Source organism: Thalia democratica, unplaced genomic scaffold (genome assembly GCF_965202585.1).
Source record: "Thalia democratica unplaced genomic scaffold, ktThaDemo2.hap1.1 HAP1_SCAFFOLD_833, whole genome shotgun sequence".
NCBI lineage: Eukaryota > Metazoa > Chordata > Thaliacea > Salpida > Salpidae > Thalia > Thalia democratica.
The window spans coordinates 21,598-43,859 of record NW_028139793.1 but is presented as its reverse complement, the minus strand read 5'-3'; the positions used below and the strand labels follow the sequence as shown (position 1 = coordinate 43,859).

General features: G+C 25.0%; 1 protein-coding gene across 1 annotated transcript; it reads left to right on the top strand.

Annotated features, from left to right (window-relative positions):
* Positions 1–1,018: 1,018 nt before the first annotated feature.
* LOC145847152 (cyclin-dependent kinase 4-like) lies at positions 1,019–22,236 on the top strand (the record flags this gene model as incomplete). Its single annotated transcript, XM_082953527.1, has 9 exons — positions 1,019–1,141; positions 2,580–2,700; positions 5,090–5,257; positions 7,335–7,444; positions 8,472–8,528; positions 11,625–11,847; positions 14,882–15,038; positions 18,851–18,938; positions 22,103–22,236. Coding segments are annotated over 9 exons (1,159 nt in total), but the record flags the coding sequence as incomplete, so codon positions are not given.
* Between the last annotated feature and the right edge of the window lie 26 nt (positions 22,237–22,262).

Here is a 22,262-nt window from a genome sequence, read left to right as displayed (position 1 = left end):
CTAAATAGAATAATGTATTTTAATTTTAAAGGCGGGGTGTATACAAATCAAGTATATGAAAACGTTTAAACAGTTTTGTCTAATTTTAATAATTTTAAACTATTTCCTTTTTGATTTAAAACAACTAGTTATTATAATTTAGCTCATTTAATAAATAAATTGTATATTTCTTTAAGTAAATGAAATATTTAGCTAGTTGTCAAACAATAATCTTACTGTTAAATCAACAAATTCAAGTAAAATAAGCATAAACTTCTAACTAGCAGCATTTCAAACTACAAGCATTGAAAGTTGGCACTGCTTGGTACAGCGCATGTGTATTAGTGCTGAAAAATTAAAAAGTTTACTGTAAATACTGAAACTATAACTTGTACACGTATACACAAATATGGTGCAATGCTAAATACTAAACTTCAATATATTTATACCAGACATATTGATTATTTTAAAGCCAGAAAATAAAAAAATGCTGTTAAACTGTTTTGACTAAACTTTATTAATTTGTTTATTACCTGTCATCTTATAATAAAAATGTAATCCAAAAAATTAATGTTTAATCCCCAATACCAAAGTATTCATGTTTAGTTAAACAGCATAATTTTAGCAACATTTATAACTAGCTTATATAAATAAAACAGTGAATTATTTTTTTAAGCATATGCTTACTTTTAATCTGAAAATATGATCTTAAATATTAATTGTAATCATAAATATTCGAACCAAATATTTTAGTTTATTCATGTTTGTTTCAACGTTTCAACAGCATAATTTTAACAACATACATAACTAGCAGCATGTTTATTTTAGCTTGTATACAAAAGCTTTTCTTTGAAATAATAAGTGTCAGCTTGTATATATATATTTTGAATTGTATTAAAGTTTATTTATTCAATATTTAATACAGCACAGTTGCACTGAAGCATTTGAAAAAACGTCTCAAATTGTGTAAGACATAAGAATTGAACAATTTAACGTTAATTATTTATTTAAAATATTAATAATTTTTTAAACCTTTTAGCACGGTCGCACTGAAGCATTTGAACAATGTCTCAACCGCTCAAAACGGAATCTCACTGGCCATCATGAGGGAAATATTCCTGCTGAAAAGACTGGCTCACTTCGATCACGAGAACGTCATGAGGTGAGTTATGACGTCATAAAACGTTTTCCGGAACCCATGAGTTATAGATCAGATAAAAATTTGAAGCTTCAAGTGATAATTTGATTTGGTTAGGCGAGGAATAACATGTGTAAGATCATGTGGGAATTACATGTATTTTGACATTTAATGACTTTATGGTCAGCCGAACAAAGGTTTTCTTTAATTAAATATTAGATTGGGAGGGGAAAAATAGTTTTGTGGTGAAATAAAGTTTTCAAAACCTAATAATCATGCTAGAGATCTAATTTTTACCAAATTCAGTACTTGTTTTGTAACTTAATTTTCTTAAAGCTTACGTCCACTAAGTCTGTAAATATATGGCAATGTTAAGGCTAAAAATTTGAATTTAAATACAATATTTAAATACAAGGCGTTTCAAAATGACATATTACGGAATGCTGTATAAAGTATGTGGGAGGGACAAAATAATTGATGTGTACTTTTCTGGTAATATTTCCCTGTGACCTTTCAACAAAAGACGTATTTAGATGTGTGTTCAGTTAAACTTTGCGTGAAAATATAAGTTATTTTAAGCTTTTCACGGTTTTGCTCTTGCCTACAAGTTTAATAACGTGAAAAAGAACTATAAATGTCTGCGAGATCGATCAAAATTTTAAATTACGACATTTCAAGTTTTTATTTCTATTTTTGATCTCCGTTAAAGCTACTAGTCTCTATTAACGTAATTTCTGTTAAAATTTTCTTAAGTCATACAAAAGTTTATGTGCTAAAATATTAAATAGTTCTGTTTATGTTACTTTTTCAAAACAACAATTTATTTTCGAGACAACAAGTTCTTATGAAATATGAATTTTTGTTTTTTTATTCAGATTAAAGTTTAATTTAACAAATTCTGTGTTGAAAACAAGTTTAATTGTTAAATTTCATAACTTCAAAGGTGCTAAAATTTCTGGAAAATTGATTAATCTATTCTAGGTAAAATAAAAAAATCATGTAATAAAAATTATGACAAAGTAACCTTTTGTTCTTAAAACCGGTAGCTTTAAATCAAAGGAATTCAGCACTTGATAATCTTGTTGAAACTTGATAAATTTAATTAAACTCCTTGAAAATTACTTGAATAAATGTCAGTTTACATCAACGTTAAAACCAGTGATGTCACAATTATCTTCAAATTCAAGTTGTTTGAAACAGCAAACTTTTCACTTCACTTTATTGCTTTATTATGCATTTAATCAGTAACATATTAATTAGTGTATTTAAAATTTTTTCAGTATTAAAAGTTTCATTATTTTTAAGAAAAACTAGTCCAAAATTAACTATCAATGAAAAAGTTTTCAAACCCCAACTAATGATAAAGTTTTGTTACCTATAACTTACCAAATGTATTAATTTAAAAATAATGTGAAAATTATCACTAAGATTATTCTCACAACAACTTATGACGTCACAACAGGTTACGAGACGTGATATGGGGGGACAACTGCATGGTGATGGTATTCCCCTTTCTCGAATTCGATCTTTCAACTTACATGGATCAGCACAGGCCCCACGGCATTGGTGCAAGAAGAATTAGGGTATTTATTAACTTATAAATTATTTTTATAAATAGTTTAAAATAAATTTTGTAGTTATTATCGGTTACTATTTTATCTAGTTACTATAGGTTTAAACATCACTTAATTTAAAAAATGCTAATCTAAGTATTATATCTGTAAGCTTGTTTATTTTGGTATTTGATGCGTTATAAATAAAAAAGTTTATGGTTATTAAGCTGACTAATAATAATGTTTAAATGACTAAATGTGCTTGTGTAATTGAATTATTTATATCAGTTTAAAAAAATACCTTTGCCCTTTACAAAAATAGGCCGTTTATCTTGATGATTTATAACTTAAGAATTTGAAAATGTGCAATTTTGCAATTTTACAACTTATGATTGGTGAGAGCAAAGCCATAAGTTTTTATATTCATATAACGAAAAATCCACTGAAAATGTTATACACCAGACCACCTAATGTTTCGATTGTGAATTGCAGTAACACCCACATATTTACTTTTATTCAAACATTTCTAAAATTTTTTGAGCTTGGAAAGCTTCAAGGCGTTCGAACATATAAGAAGTGAATTTTTCAGTTTTGTAATTAAACGAGCCAATAAAGCATAAAATACATCGGGCTTAAACACCATGAAAGTTTATACACAGAAAAATCATATGTATAAATAAAAAAACATTGTTGAAATGTCAAGCCATTGTTTTTGCTAGTAGGCTAAAAATAAACAAGTTTTAGTGGAACAGTTTTAGTGAATAGTAGTTTTAAGCAGCATGATGAGTAATTCCATTATTACAAGGATATTTTCTCAAACGAAGTAAAACAATGAGGGTTCCACTGGCAAGTTTAAATCACAATGACTTATGACTCACCGACTCTGTTTACGTTTGAAAAGCCTTTCAACGTGCCATCAACTCTTTTAACTTTTCCCCTGATTTTATCTGCGGTTTTTGTTTACAACTCTTCTCTGTTTGGACTCGTGATTTTTTTGACTTTTTCGAAATTCTTTCCTGTTGAGTGGATAGAGCGATTCTTTTTGTACATTTTCAAACTCCCTTGAAAGCTTACTTGTTGAGTTTTAAAGAGACTTGTTGAGATTAGAGTGTTTTAAGAGTTCGCATCCTAATCACACATGAGATTTTTAAGTGCTAGTAAAAAGTTTTATTACAGTAAGTTTTTGTCAGAATTTGTTATGAGTTGTATCGAAAATATTTTTGTTTTCCATTACCAATAAAACAAGTTGTTGTTAAATTTAAAAACACTTAGTTGTTTAAAATACTAAACTTACTTAATGTTTAAAAACTAATTATTCAATTTTTTAAAGATTGTTGATAGCATCTAATTGAACTTATTATGATTACTTTATATTTCTCAATAGTTTCAATTAAAAACATTAAACAATATGTCTATCATCAACTGATAGTACAAAGAGAACATTTTTAAGTTTATTCCATAATTAGCTACAATTAAGCTGCAAAGCTCAACTTAAAATCCAATTAAATTAAAAGTAATCAGATTTACCAACCATGAAAATTTTAGAAACTGATAATGTATTGTACATATATTGTGAAATAATAGATCGGTTATAATGAGATCTGAATTCAAAATTTGCAAAATAAGTCAATTTGTAATTTGGCTGTTTATAATTTTTGTTGATTTATTATAACCAATTGTGGTTTTTAATAATTTAAAGATTGTGTATTTAAAAAAATGATGTTGTACAAAGTATGAATTAATTTAAATTACATGAATTTATTATTACATTGTAAAACAGAATAAGTTTTATTATATGTGTTATTTTTACACATAGTAACTAAATGGAAAACTAAATTAACAAGTTTTTATGAGTTACATAATATTAAAGCTGGCTTATCAATTTAAAAACAAAAACTAAAATATATAATACAATAAAATATAACAATATAGGAATTACTTGGGTTGGACTTCTTCCACATTAGATAAAAATAATTAAAAATTAATCAGGAATTATTGAAACAAATGTTGCTTGGGCTGGATTTTTGCACATTAAACATAAATAATTAAATATTAATCAGGAATTATTGAAACAAATGTTGCTCGGGTTGGATTTCTTGCACATTAAATATAAATAATTAAACATTAATCAGGAATTATTGAAACAAATGTTGCTCGGGTTGGATTCTTGCACATTAAATATAAATAATTAAATAATAATCAGGAACTATTGAAACAAATGTTGCTCGGGTTGGATTTCTTGCACATTAAATATAAATAATTAAATATTAATCAGGAATTATTGAAACAAATGTTGCTCGGGTTGGATTTCTTGCACATTAAATATAAATAATTAAATAATAATCAGGAACTATTGAAACAAATGTTGCTCGGGTTGGATTTCTTGCACATTAAATATAAATAATTAAATATTAATCAGGAATTATTGAAACAAATGTTGCTCGGGTTGGATTTCTTGCACATGCACAAAGTGGTTCATCGCGATATCAAGCCGCAGAACATACTGGTCAGTAAGAACCACAAGGTTAAGATTGCTGATTTCGGATTATCGAGGATCGTCACTTCTACCAATGTCCTCACACCAGTGGTTTGTTGTTTGTATATATATGTTGAAAAATAAGAAAAAATTGATAATAATGTTATTACGTAGATTATATCAACTTAAGTTTACAAAAACGTTGATATCAGTTTCTACGAAGTTGATTGTATAATTTGTACTAGTAAGAAGTCTTAAATTTAGTTTATAATAAGTTGAAGAAAAATACATATTTTCTCCTCAACTATTGTACTTTATATTAAAAAAAAAACTTATAAATTTTAATAAGGAGAAACATAGTATTGTGATAAGCTTCTGGTTGATTAAATTAGATAGGTAAAATGAAATTTACTTTATAAAAAATTAAAATAAGAACAGTAATTTAACTCATTAAGAAATATTAAACACATAATAAGATTATATTAAAATAAAGTTAGATCTTTAAAATAGTTTCTTAAAGATGACTATTTTAACAAACGTAAAATTTTTATTATATAGTTACCATCAGCTATTACGAATATCACTGAACAACTTTGATTTAAACTTTTTTATTTTTAAGGTTTTTACTAAATTTTAGATATACCCTATAGTCAGAAGTATTTATTTTCATATACTAATTATATAATTATACTTGAAAAGAAAAATGTATTATACTAAAAGATTTTAAATATTTAATGCTTATTTAATTTAATATAATATGGTATTTATGATTTTTTTAAGCCGTTTTTAATTAAAGCTGTTATCATTTAGCAGTGAAATAAACATTATAAAATATAATTAATAATATAAAACAGACAATTATTTTGATGCTTAACTATTTCCTATTGAAATTAATTAATTTCAAGTAATAAATTTATTTAACAAAGGATGTGTGCTAATTACACGTAAACAACATTTTCCTTCCTACGCTCTTATCTTTGTTTGTATCCACAACTATGGTGTTTACAACATAAATAATACACCACTAATTACTTGTTTGTGCAAGTTTATTGCTTTTCTTAGAGTAGTTTAACAAGTAAATAGTAAAATTTTTTTAAAGCGTCACATTTAGTTTTTGAACCTGGAAAAATGAAATAAAACTTTTATTAAGCTTACATTTAATATTTTTAGAAACACTAGAAATAGTTTGATAAATGTTAATTTTTGATAAAACTAACGCTAACTATTTTATATATCCAAGAAATAACCAGTTAAAAAGTTTTTTACTAACAAATGTAAAGTCAAATAATGGTTATGTAAAGCACAAATTTAAACGCAGCATTCCAAATAGAACATCAAAACGCTTTCAAATTCTCACTGGCTATTTTTATATATCTAGTTTGTAGGTCACGAACCTTTTTTTTTTGGAAATTATCCTGGCTTTAGCTTCTATTCAACTTTTAAAATGTTCTGTATTCCATAGTCAATGCCTTACAATACTCCGTAAGCTTTTTTTAAACAAATTAAATTTTTCACCCAGATACTTGAGCTTAAGTAAATAAAGGATACATTGCCACATGTATTATATATAAACTGTGAAATTTACACGAATATAAATGTGTGTTAACACTATTTGTGTATATATATATATGTAGGTTGATATGTAATTTCTTGAGCTTTTTAAACAAATTTAATTTTTCACCCACAAATAAAATCTAAAGTAAATAAAAAAGACATAGTTTCGTATCGAATGCAATATTTTATTCAAATAACTATTCTGGTGATACAATTAAATAGTATTTTATTTAAATGTAAAAGTTGGTACTATTTTTTTAAAGTGTAAACAGATGAGTATTTAAAAAAAATATTTTAGTTGATTGTAGTTTAATAATATGTTTTTTTTACTAAAGTGTTTTTAACGTTAGTAATATTCTTTATACTTCATTTTCAGGTAGTAAATGTGAGGTAAAACAAATTTTATATATTTTGAGGTTGTAATATTTAATTTGTATTTTAAATGGTAGCAGTTGGTTATATTTTTTGGAATGTTATAGGTAGTAAAAGTGTGGTATTGTAAGATTTTGGTACTATTTTAAAATTTGTAATAAAAAGTAGCAACGATTTTCAAATACTTTCATAGGTCCTAGCAGTATGGTAATGTTATTTTTTCTTAATTGTGTTTTTTTGAATATGAAATATATTGTCATAGGTAGTAACAGTGTGGTACAGGGGTCCTGAGGTGTTACTTGAGCAGGAATACGACTCAAAAGTTGATATTTGGAGTATTGGTTGCATAATGGCCGAAATGTACAGACTTGAGTTAGTTTTGTTATGATGTGATTTATTTGAATTTAGTAAATGTTTTTAAGATAATTTAATGGACGTTTTAAGTTTGTAAATTTAACATAAGATGGTTACTAGCAAAAAGTCTTAAGTACATATTGATAAAATAATAAAATGTACTAACATTGTATTTTTCTATAAAATGAAATCTCTACTTTAAATTTTGAACCTATTCATAGTTTAATATCCATGTATAAACAGTTGCGTAAAAATAGCTTTTTATCATATTTAGAATATTAAGACTCATACTTAAATTCTTCACCTACTATGCTTAATTCTATTCTACTATGCTTAATTGACAGTCAAAAGCCATCTATTCATAATAAAAGAACCATCTATTTTTTTTGAGTTTGTTAAACAAAAGAAATGGTTGATGCGTTTGTAGGAGTTAAGTTAAAAGGATTATATTTTATCAGATATATGAAAAGTTTTTATCAAATAATTACAGTCAATAGCTAACGTGTGGTTTTTTTAAATACTTTGTTTAACCACAGTATGGGTGGTAATTTCCTATAACAAGAAGATTATTAATTTTATTTTAATTATCTGTAGGTCAAAAGGTTATTATGTATAAACAGAGAAAAATTAAGTTTATCCTTAAAGCTCTATAAATTTCAAAATTAGAACATTAAAACTTAACTTAAAACGTAACTAAAGTATATTTAGTTCTGAAATACACTTAGGTTGAATATTTGGAATTTGTTGAGGTAGAACTTTAACTTTGCAGTTAGGTGTGTTAATTGATGTGCAAATTACTCCCTAAATAATTGGATTTAAATTCATACAAGTTAAACTCGCCTTTTGAGTTAACATTTTTTATTTTCTTCTATCGTAATACATATGATTTGATTACATTTTACACTCTAAGTTTTATTAAAACAAGAAAAAAAAAAGCCTAAAATATAACTTTGTTGTAAATTAAAACTAAGTTATGACTTATAAAATCATGAAAAATTGTTTCAATATATTAGTTGTAAAAATGTAAATTTTTATAAATTTTCAGGCCACTTTTTCAAATCCACGGAAACAGTGATGCCAACCAACTGAGAGCCATTTTCTCGTAAGTTTTAAATATTTTTATTTAATATAAATTTTAGATATTTTAATTATTTAAGTTAATTAAGTAATGGTTCCTCACGCACATATGTGGGAAAAATAAAAGTGTAAACAGATATTTTGAAATATTTGAGGAATATAAGTTGTTATGAAACCTGCGAAACTAAAATTCCAAATATTCTCTGTACTGCTGAAGATTATAATACCAAAGTCTACTTTTGGGTTAAAGTTCTTTATAAATCATTAGTTTTTAACGTAATACAACCTAAATACAATAATAAATTTAATATAAAAAGATGCTAGACGGGTAAGAAAATATGTTATAAAGTTAATGGTTCAATTTAGTTAAATATATTCAAAAATAGAATTGAATAGATGCATGATGTCAGAAATACTAGACTCTTCTGCATTGCTTTTTTTTCCAGTTTAAAACTTTTTCTCATGTCTTTAAAGCTTCAACTAATTACATAATTTTCTAAATCAACATTTCTTCAACAATTATCCGCTAACAATTCCATATGGGTGGCAAATAATCAGCTACCAACAATTTAGCAGCAACAATTAGCAGAAGTTTGTCGAGTGGTGTCTATTCAGCACAATCCACTAACGGCACAAGTAGATGCGCTAACAGCAGAACAAACACAAGGGTTGAATAAAGCAGCTTAATTTGCCTCCCCCAAAGAACCGATCTCGCGACACAATAGACAAAAAGAAGCTAATTGCGTCGCTAATTACCTCCAACGCCAGCGTCCAATATAATCAAGCGCGATAATTGCCTCTGAAACAGAAGTTTTTCCCACACTGAAACATATGTTTTCCGTTGAAATTTCCACACACGTTTGAGTGCTTTCGATTAGTTTGAACTTTATTGTATCAGCAGGGGATGATACGTTGATATTGTTGTGTAGCGGCTGTAATTAATTTGCAGGTTTGGCAGAAACCTTTTGATTGCATTTTCGAGTGCCCCCATCACACACAGATTAAAGGGATAAAAAATATTTTGTCGCTTTTCAAACTTTTATTGGAATTTCGGCTTTTTATTGAATGAATTGATTAAATGTAGTTTCATTGTTTGATGTTTTTAAGCACCGTATGATCCATTGTCTGACAAATTGGCTGGAGTTATTAATCTAAATCGTTTTTTAATGATGATTGGATTATGTAAGTAATGAAATAAATGCTTATATTAGCAAAAATCTACAGATGTTAATTTTTACAATTGTTTATGAATTTTATTAATGCCTTGTTTGTTTAAATAAGTTTCTTCTATATAAGCTTTCTCAAAAGCTAAAAACTTATAGAATAAATGTATAAAGTAATAACTATGATTAAAGTAGATAGTAATGTTTACAAATAAGTTGAGCACAGAACAATATATTCCTACTAATATTCTTGAGAAATTTTTCCACTTATGGTTTCTTCATGTTTGTCACAAACCTGTCAGCTAAAAAAGTTCAATTTTTTTTTTCCAGCTATGAATAAATACTATCTGATAATAAATTAATTAAAACTAAATCTTTGATGTATTAGAATTACTTGTTTTAATCATTAAAAACTATACAAATGGATAATATTTTACAAAAAAAGCTTTAAGAGAGGACGTAACTTAAATTTTTTGAGAAATTTTTCCAAACTACAGTTCAGTTTCCTTATATTTGCGTTGAACGTGTCAATGCAGTGAAAATTTCCAACTTTTTTTCCAACAATTTTCATCACATCCATTGTGCAGGGAAAATTCCAAGCATTCATTCCGAGCAGATAAAGCACATTTTCTCTCATAAAATAAGCTGATAACGAAATGTTGTTTGGTTGTTTTTGTGATAAAAAAACCTTTTAAGGTCAATTTGACATTAAATTTTCACAACGCAGATATCCAATGAATGGCCTTTGCACTTTTGTAAGTGAAAAAAGTATAAATTTTTAAATAAAATTTTTCAAAGACAATGTTTTTTATACGAAAATAAAAATATGTTTTGTTGTGTTAGGACTTTTTATAAAAGAACATATTTATGAATTTTTCAAAAAATAAAAAAATAAATTTACAAATAAAAATAAAAATTTAGTGGTATTAATTTTAATGAAATTACACGAAATCCACATACAAAGTAATTTCTTTGAAGTCTATTGTGCAACTTACTGGCGTCAAAAGGAAATCATGATTTTTTTTTGCAATGCAGTAAAACTTTGATGTAAAACAAAGAAAATTTGCATTTATTCAACTTTCCCTACCTTTGAAAATTTTACTAAATATGCAAATTTATATGTTTTATATGCAACTGAACATCAAAAGTGTGAGTGTAAAGCGTTGGCGAAAGTAGGTTTGTATGATTATAAGAAAAAATAAAATATAAATTAAGTTTTCAGCTTAAACTTGGCCGTAAAAGTTAAAAATAGTTTTATTAAAAAAAATTGGTTGAAATAGTAAAAACCATATAATTATATGAAATTTTCTTTGTTAAAAATCTATTTATGTATTTTCAATAATATAGTTGCTTTAGAACGATATCATATAATATTAAAGTATCCTGTATTAAACTAAAACCTTAGTTTAGTATATAAGAAAATGTTATTTATTAAGATGTTTTTATTTTATTTTGATAACCTTATTTTTATATTGAATAAAGTCATAAGTTACCATTTTAACTTTGTAATACAATCGGAAATAAACAAAACAGAATATTTCTGTGAACTTCGTTTGAAACAAGAGCTTCAAACAAATTTTTTCTTCGTATAGTTTTACTTACTGAAAATATAATATTAAGCAGAAATTGAAAGAAAATTCTAAATTTTGTTTTTCAGCTCCTTAGTATTCCTTTAAAAATTACCAATTCAAGTATAACATATCTTTTATTGAAGTATTTATAGAAAATAAGTTTAAATAAATTTAAGTCACTAGAGTAAAAATACTAGAAAAAAACTAATCAAATGTTCAACCATTTAAGTAAATATTGGGACAGTACATTTATTAGAATTTTTAAATAACTAAACTGCAAATAAACTTGTAAGTTTTATAATATCTGTCGATTCATCAAACAAATACAACACAAAAGAAAAAGAAGGCTATCAATATATTTTTATAAAATTAATTTAATCTTTTCAGTTTTTTGGGAATTCCCCCGGTTGACAAGTGGCCAATGAGATGTCCGTACAGAATGTCTATGCTGGAGGGTTGCGGCGGCGGTAAAGACGTGAAAAAGGTGATTCCCCGGATAAGGGACGATCATGATGCAATACACTTGCTGAAGTGGATGTTAGAATTTAGTGGAGAGGACAGACCTTCGGCCAAGCAGGCTTCCAAACATAATTACTTCAATATGCTAAATGTTTGTTTGATAAATAATAATAAATTTATATAAGCTTCCAAACACAATTACTTCAATATGCTAAATGTTTGTTTAATAATTAATAATAATAAATTTATATAAGGTTCCAAACACAATTACTTCAATATGCTAAATGTTTGTTTGATAATTAATAATAACAAATTTTTATAACCTTCCAAACACAATTACTTCAATATGTTAAATGTTTGTTTGATAATTAATAATAATAAATTTATATAAGCTTCCAAACACAATTACTTCAATATGCTAAATGTTTGTTTGATAATTAATAAAAAAATTTATATAAGCTTCCAAACACAATTACTTCAGTATGTTAAATGTTTTTTTGATAATTAATAATAACAAATTTATATAAGCTTCCAAACACAATTACTTCAATATGCTAAATGTTTGTTTGATAATTAATAATAATAAATTTATATAAGCTTCCAAACACAATTACTTCAATATGCTAAATGTTTGTTTGATAATTAATAATAATAAATTTGTATAAGCTTTCAAACACAATTACTTCAACATGCTAAATGTTTGTTTGATAATTAATAATAATAAATTTATATAAGCTTCCAAACACAATTACTTCAATATGCTAAATGTTTGTTTGATAATTAATAATAATAAATTTATATAAGCTTCCAAACATAATTACTTCAATATGCTAAATGTTTGTTTGATAAATAATAATAAATTTATATAAGCTTCCAAACACAATTACTTCAATATGCTAAATGTTTGTTTAATAATTAATAATAATAAATTTATATAAGCTTCCAAACACAATTACTTCAATATGCTAAATGTTTGTTTGATAATTAATAATAATAAATTTATATAAGCTTACAAACATAATAACTTCAATATGTTAAACGTTTGTTTGATAATTAATAATTTATTATTATTATTATTATTAATGTTTGATAATTAATAATAATAAATTTGTATAAGCTTCCAAAAATAAATACTTCAATATGTTAAATGTTTGTTTGATAATTAATAATAATAAATTTATATAAGCTTCCAAACACAATTACTTCAATATACTAAATGTTTGTTTAATAATTAATAATAATAAATTTATATAAGCTTACAAACATAATTACTTCAATATGTTAAATGTTTGTTTGATAATTAATAATAAATTTATATAAGCTTCCAAACACAATTACTTCAATATGCTAAATGTAAGAAGTATTTAATTAATAATAGTTCGATATTATTTTAGAGAATTATTTTATGTTTTTGAAAACTAGCAATATGTAAAACCCATCCATCTACTTTTATAGAATCTTTTTATAATAGTGACTAATTCCCAAAAGTCAGATGAATATTTTCTTTAGAAATAGACATAAAGTACATTTTTAAATCTTTCATATAAGAACCGTTATAATTAAAAATAAAATATCTAGACTCCCTGAGGGATTAAGTTCATTGAATAATCACAAAATAATATTACTTGTGGGATATAGTAAATTGTGATAATATTTCTGTTGATAAAAGTTCAAATAATTATTTATATATCACTGAAAATATTGAGGAGTGTCTAAGTTTAGCATTGTAATATATCATAAAAAACTACTAATTTAATTTTGCTAGGCAGTAAAAAGTGTTTAAGAAGATTTATGTAGTTCTTATACATACATAAAAAATCTATAAGAGTTCTTGTTTTAAATTAATCATTAGTGTTTTTGACTGGTAAACTAATGCTTTAGTTAATAATATGTTTCAATTCTGTTTTACGGATTAAAATTCAAAACACATAATTTTTTCAAGGTCAATATTACTAATAAGCGTAAAATGACTTTAAAGACAATTTAAGCTGGTTTTTTGAATAATAAAAAATGTTTGATGTGCGAAATGGTTTAGATATGAACATTATCGAAAATACAAAAGTTTCTCATTGAAAGTGCAATAATAACCGATAACAAGCGACCGTATCTTATTAAATCTGACAAAATGTGATAAAAAATAGATTATGCTCTTTGTAAGCCGGGTCAGAACTAGCAATCTGCAATAAACAGTTTGAAAATACTTTTTGTGAGATACTGAATACATGAACTAAAAAAATTGTTCATAGTGATTTTATCTGAAAAATACATTTGGATATTAATACATTACAAAATATTAGTATATTATTTAGAAAATGATTTATTTATGTAAAATTTTAATTTTGTAAGATTGATTTAAGTTTTATTTAAAACAAAAATAAAGTATTGTGTGGGAAATTATTGTCTCAAATTTTCATATAATTGACCAAATTTGTTAAGAAAACGGAAAATATACAAATATAAATTTCATTAAAGTTCTCAATGATATCATGTGTTTTTATATTAAAAAGTAAATTTGCAAAGTATCAAGTTCTTATGAGAATATCCGAATAAAATGTCCATTGCTGATTTAATTTCGCTTTAAAATACAAAGTAAACTTCAATTTGCCTAATGGGTGTTTGAATGGTGTTTTCATTAATTACTTTTGCTTAAAGCATTTTAAAATAGAATTAATTCTGTGAGAAAATTATTTGGTTTACACAATGTTTTTAAAGTATTTCATTTTGTAATATTGGTAAACTTATTCACTTTTGTTAACAAAAAACACTTTGCCCAGTTTAATTAGATAACAAACTAGTTTGTTAATATTGGTAAGTGTAAGATTTATAAAAAAACAGTTTAAATACAAGCTACATGTTTTATTTATTAAACTAAAAAATCTTTTAACGCTGTATAGAGTAATAAAACAAAACTATATACATGTTATAATAAAAAAAAAGTAAATTTTAGTAAATAAGCAAACAATATTGCACTAGTTTTAATAAAATAAAACCAGTATATCTAAAAAATTACAAGTAAGATATAAAATAATAAATAAAATATTAAGAAAAATAGAGGTAAAAACTAAATATTATATTTATATATAGTTTTTTTTTTAACTTAGCTGATACAATGAGCCAATATAATAATTTTTTGCGAACCTGTAAAATAGTGAATTTATTAAAATAAATAAAAACAATTTACACAGCCATTCCACACACCAGTACAGATGGGAGACCCGTGTGTTGACATCCTGCCCAGCAATTTGGTGGAAAATCAGCACAATATGCAGCCTTCTAATAACACCAGGTGCCATCAACTTGTCAACAGAAGACTCAGTTTCTCCAATACTAATAGACCTACCTGTGAGTTGAATATTTATTAAGTTGTTACACTTGTTTTTTTCTATATGTACTTTTTAGATTTAGTTTCAATTAAAATGAAGTTTAATAATATTGTTTTGCTCATATCCAAGTGTTTATTAAGACATAACATATACAGTTTAATTTTATACTGTTGTTTTAATATTTATTAAGTTGTTAGACTTGTTTTTTATATATTTTTTAGATTTAGATTCAATAAAGAAACAATTTAGCTATATTAATTTTTTCTTATCAAAACGGCAATCAAGACATAACATATATACTTTAATTCTAAATTTTATGGTTTTTACTAAAAAACATAGATTGAACAAATTGATAAGTCCAAATAAGTAACTGCTACCATAGTTGGAAAGCTTGAAGCTTGTAAAATATTAATAATTTATTTAAAAGACTTTTTTAGAAATTGCTTTAAACACCTCACACTACTAATAATTTCTAACACTATGGAAAAGTTAAAAATCTGAAAATTATGAGCTCAGTACTTCGTACCTGTCATAAAAACGTTTGAAGTTTGTGCAAAAGTTGCCAAAAATTTTAATTAGGATTAAAATTATGACATCTGAATTCAATTTCTCATTCATATGTTGCCATTGTCGTATTAAATTATTAAGCTGAAACCCTGAGAACTGTATTACATCATTTATTTCACTTTTAATTTATAATGTTTTCTAATATATGTTTTTAGTTACGTAAAATAGTTGAAGTAATCCTTGTTAAGAAAAAAGGTGAAAAAACAAATGTTATACATCAACAAATGGTAGTTATGTTTTAGTATAAAAATGCTACTAATTCAATGAATATTCAATAATAATCAAGTTTAATCAATTTAAATATTACTTTATAACCGTTATACAATAAAATAATAAAATATATAACTTTTAACTTTTGAAAAGGCCGTTTAAACTTATTTATTAGCTTTTAATAACCTTAAAACTTTGATGATCTTTGTCAGATCATATAAAACTTAAAGTTTTGAATTAAGCCAAAGTTTATGTTATTTTGGTGAATTTAGTTTAATAATAGTTTTCAAAAACATAAAAGATATGTATGTGAAGCTTGTTTTTGTAATCTTACAGCCACCGTACACATTGTTGCAATGCCGAAATTACGTTATTTTTATTCGTTACATGAAATTCTCAATGCCACGAAAAATTCTTGATTAAATTCGCTTGTTCGATTTCTCAATCGCTCACTCACAGCAATACTGCTATTTATAAATTTCAATTACTTATTACGCGCACTGCACATGGTACATGGATTTATAGGCGGGCCAATTAGCCAAAAATGACGACATTAAACCTTCGATTCGCCTCACTTTGATTGAAATGTGAGCTGACGGACTTTTTGCAAGTTTTTCTGAGTATTTTTTTTGTGGAAAAAAAATGTAATAGAATAGCTGCAAAGTTTTGCATAGAAATTAGTTATGTAAGAAAGTGGTTTGTTCTATAAAAAACTTTTGCCGGACTTTTTTAACTTTTTCTGGGTACAATAATGTCATATTAAAGATTCAAGAGCTTCAAAAAAAGTTAACGATTGTTTAAGAAATTATTATGCAACCACATAGTTGAAATAATACAAAAGGTTACAAAAGTGGTTAAGTTATCATTATGTTTTGATGAAATATGTCATGCATAAAAGCACTTTTTTGGAAAACGTATTACTTATTAAAATGAAAAATATTTAAAAAAATTCTACCGAGTAGCCATTATGAAAAAGAATTCATAAATTGGTTATAGAGATGATTTTTTTTTATATTTAACAACTTGTATTTTTTAATACGTAGTTAAATGATAAATTTTCATAAAGTAATTAAAAAGTTAAATATTGAAAGAAAATCTATTAAGTAATAAATTATTAAAGATGTTTCATTTTAAATAATAAATTGTGTGACAATGTTAACAGTATTAACGCAAACTTCCTTCATTTTACAAAATTTTCCAAGTAAATAGTTTACTTTCATCATTTCACAATATTTAAGAAATAAAAGCTGAAGTCCATTGAATTTTTCCTGGTATACTTTATTCAAAGAAAAAAAATTTAAAAATAAGTTTAGAAGACTTGAATTTCTTTTACACAGTATTTTATAATTAACCTTCAAAGTCTTAAAAAATTTAAAGTTTAAAATTGTGCTTTGATTTGTAACAAAAAAAAACTTGTAAAACAAAATTAAAATGAAAAATAGATTTTGAGTTTCCTTGTTGCAATGTTTTCTACTTAACCTTCGAAGTCTTTGAAATTTTTCAATTTTATTTAGTAAACTTCGCAGCGGAAACCCAGGCCATCACTTTGGTTAACCACTTAAAACGAGCATTAAATAAAAAAAAGCTGTTAAAAATGTTCGCCAGCAATTTATATTACACTACTCTGCTTTGTTGGGTGGGCATTGTGCTGAAAAGTACTTGCGAATATTTCAGTGTTAGAAAACTTGAATAAACTTTTGCCTTTGTGTTTAAACTTTTCAGCGTTAACTTTTGAACCTGCAAAATAGCAATCGATTGAAAAAAGTTTTAGCCTTTTGCGGTGAATAATGTTGCTTTTTATAAGTTGAAATAGTTTTGTCTTGTACTTTTTAGGAAGTTCTTCTACAACTTGAAATAGTTTTATCTTGTAAAAGATAGGAAGTAGATGTTTTGTGCATATGCCCGGATACAAGTGTTTACAAATAAAAACTCTGCTTTCAACTGTTCAAAACTTTTTTTATTAATATTTTTTCTTTGTACTTTAATATTTATTGCTGTGCAAATGTTTGATTTTGAAGAAGAGCAAATATCGCTTGGTAAATTTGATTTAATCAAGTTTTTTTTATTACATTGGTAAGTTTAGCAAGTAATCAAAAATAAAAAGCAAACAATAAATTAATCAGATAAGTTTAAATTTACTAGAAAAAAATACAAAACGTAACTTAGGTATTGTAATTCAGTAATTTAAGTTTTAGTTCACCATGTGTAATATTAAAACTTTCAAAAAAATTAAAACAAAAAAAAATTTGAATTAACCAAAACAATATACTATAATGTGGGTTGAATAAACTTTTGAAGTGGAGATTAAATGCGAACAGGTAAAACAATAAACTTTCATCTCAACAGTAAATTGTCCTTATCGCAATCAACAATCTCTTTATATGTTGTGAGATGCAGTTTCATCAGATTAACTTGCTTCGGGGCTACCGTGCAATATCGATAAAATTTCACTTTTGTAAATATGCAGTTGATGAGATGGTTAAGGCTTAATTTGATTAGAGCTCTAGTTATACTTAAGTTGACTTTTAATACTTTTTTAGTTGACTTAAGTACATTTTAGATTATATTACGTAAAATATTTTAGATTAACAGTAAAAAATTTAATAAAACTAGTTTTTTTTCTGAGATAGATTTAAAATAAAAAATGTAGTAAAAAAGGTATAAATTACAAAGCATATCTTCATTTTTTTTCAAAATTTTAAAAATAAAGCTAAATATCAGCTTTTTATGAAACATTTTAACTTGTGTACCATCAGTAAACATTTGGGCGTTGAATATATTTAACACACAAAATGTTGATTGATGTATTTCTTACATAAAAAACTCTCCTTTAATAAAAAAATAAATTAAGTTTAAAATTAAAAAAGTATAGCATGAAATCATTTATATTTAAGTTTTTTGTTTTAGTTAAGTTATTATATGTTATAATTAATATAACTCAAGTAAAAAATTAGTGTTAAGATTTAGAAAAAACTTCTAAATATTTATTTATCAGAATAAATATGTTTTCAGACTTAATTTTTAAACCATTTTATATAAAATTATAATTTTCAGCAACAATAGACCACAATGTAGAAGGATGGCAACAAAATAGGAAACAAAACAGAATTATTTCCCCTACCAGTCTTAACTGTGAAGAAAGGTAAAAAGAAAATTAAACATTAAAGTAAATTAAAATTATTATTTTTAGAAAATAAATAAACTTTGTTAAAGTTTAGTTATCTACTTTATTGAAGCACGCAATCATTTTTTTATAAAAAAGTAGCAACTATTTTAATACATTTAGTTAAAAAGATAGATATATATTTTGAACTAATATAATATATATAGGTTTAACATAATTAAATCAACTTTTAAATTAAAATTACTTAAATTTTATTAGTATCTAAGGTCGGAGTAAAAGTCTCTTGGTCACTTCGTAAAAACTGAAACATTTATGATAATTTAAGTTAAAAAAGCGTTTAATTTAAAAATATAAGTACGTCATATATTGTTACGTACATAAATTTCACATCTTAGATAAAATGTTCTAATTGTGGCAAAAGTTTTGCAACATTTTCACCTTTAAATTAACAAGAATTCTCGGTACAAGGAATATTTTAAGCTGCAAACCACCACATAATAATCTCCGTCATACATTTTTCATGGATGGCTTGCAACAACACTAAATTCTTTATCATTTGTTTGCTAAAAGTATTCTCTTTACCCTTTTATACTTGTATTTACAAGCATTTCGTTTGTTTTTAAACAAGCTAATATTTTTAAATCAAAACATTTATTTTAAGAACCAAAATATAATATTTAATTGTAATTTATTGTTTGAAGTAATAAAAAGTATTAAATATAGTTAAAGGTCATACTGTGTTTAAAAAAAAAAACTAAAATTTAGCGTTATTTGTATTATATTAATTTAATTATATTCATTTAAAAAGTGCAATAATAGTTTATTACATATAATTACCTTTTTAAAACTTAATTGATGTAAAGTTGTTTTTTAAACTAATTAAGAAATAAAACTATTCTCAATTAAAAATATCTCAGTCGAAAACATCAAACAAGTCTCATGACTTCAAGCTTATTTAACAATAACACGGTTTCAAAATATTAAACATTATACAAAACAACGTATTTTATTCTTTTAAGAGTATTTAATTTTATTCTACTCATGAGAAAATTGCTTATTAAATTTATACCCAAAACAAAAAAATGAAATTTAATTTTCCTCTATTATGGGAAGTAATATGAGCTTAAGTAAATTTATTTCTGAAGATAATGTAGGTCAGTTCTTCTTACAACATTAAGGCCAATATGGGGGGGGGGTTCGACTTTTTTTTTTACAAAAAATAACTTTAGCTTTTATATGAAAGCTTTAAATACAAACTAGAAGCCTGTTTTTATAGAATTCAAAAATATAATTTAAATTTTGAGATATTTTATTTTTTGTAAAAAGTTTCCGATACAAACGTGTAGACCGCAAATTTTTCGGGGTCAATTTTCTCGGAAATTTAATAATTCACTAAAAACCTATCTCCTCCTTCATTTTTTGACCTAGAGACTTCAAATTTTCAGGAAATGTTCCTTTTAATATTTTGAAGAATCTGAATGTTCGAATTTTTGAAATTTTGAAAAATAAAAATTTTATCCACAAAAAACTAAAAGAAAGTGTAGTTTTTTGACAATAACTTTTTTTTTACTCAAAATTAAAAAAATTCCTACAATATATCTCTTTAAAGTTTAATGATACACATTCTGTAAAAATTTGAGAAAGATTACTCAAAAAATGAAGGAGAAGATAGATTTTTAAAGAAATAGTCTTTTTTCGCATTTTTAGTTTTCGCCTTCCATAATGAACCTATTGAACGCCCTTTCTTTGATCGCTTATATCTCAAAAGTTACTTTGAGTTTTGTTAAGAGGTTAAAAGTGTCTGATAGCTCAGATTAAATTCTACAAAATAAGATCAAGTTGTAAAAAACAAAGTGGACCCCCTTTATGGCCTTAAATTTACTTTATATTAATTGTTTAAAGTATTACTTTAATTAAAACAAACTTCAATAAAATTGTAAGTAATATTCTATGGACTTTGGTATTAAGCATATACTTAATCTATAAACTTTTATAGAAAAACACTGTTTATAAAAGTACTTGTATACAAATAATATTTGTTTTGATACCACACACTAAGGATAACTCAGGATAGTTTAAAAAATTAGAAAAATCTCAGATTAGTTTTTTTCTGGATCTTGAAAAGTATTTAGTTGATCCAGTTTCAATATTTTTAAACTTTATAATCAATTTAGTTCAAGAACTATATTTTTATTGAAAAGTCTATTTAATATTTTATAGCCTTGCTGCTATCGCTTGACTGCTTAGAAGCGTTGTAGTTTTATCAGAAGATTATAACTAATATTTATCATGATTTGAATTAATGTTAAAATGAAGCAGTTTAGAGATATATCAGTTTAAATAGGCGTTATAAAGCTTTATCACAACTTTCTAGTGTTAGTTATTTTTAAAGTTTGTTAAAATAATACTTTGTTATATGTCTTTTATTCATAAATATGGTTCTTTGTTATAACATAGATTGTTTGTTATAGTATTAGCTAATTCATTAAGCTCTCTTTTTTGCAGATGTTTTATAGACTTATGTTAATATATAAAGTTTAATTTTGTTTATTGTATTTAGGAAAAAGAACATTTGTTAAGAAAGACATTGAAGCTAGTATGCATTTGAATGTTATGGTTAGGTTATAGTTATGGTTAGATTAAAGTTACTAAATAATAAAAAAAAGAAATTTTAAACTACTATTTTAAAAATAAAGCAACATGGTAAGGTTAAATTATCCACATACTTTTTATAACGATTTTTATTTATTTAAATTGGTCTAAAGGTTGAATGTTGGAATACAGTACTTCTTAGATGTTAGTAAACATAAATTTCATTAAAAGAATTAATACACAGCCTTTATTTGTAGAAGAAAAGTCATTCTGAGGTACAAATAGATAAAAGTTTTTTTTAATGAAATAAAAAAAAAATATGATAAAAGTTTTAGGTCACTCAGGATAGTTTTTTGAAATTAAATGAGATAACTCTGTAAAACTGTGTAAAGTTAATGCATAATCTCGCATTTAAATTAAAGAATAGTTGTGCTTATCTGATTTTAAATAATAGTTATGTATTTAACCCTGTAATGTATCTTATAAATATAAAATGTGAATATTTTTCTCAGTGTTCGATTTTACTTAAACAATTATTTTAAAAAAATATTAAAGCACACATCATAACAACTCAATATTATTTTCCATAGCAACCACCTCAGCTACCTTGACAACCAGAAATACAACCAGATCGAGCAACCAGTGTTGCCTGGCAACCAGCACGAGCGCTCAACCAGCGAGGCCAGCAACGTTTCCAGGTGATTACGTCATACAAATACCTCCTACGTCATATCGCCTCCTACAAATAAT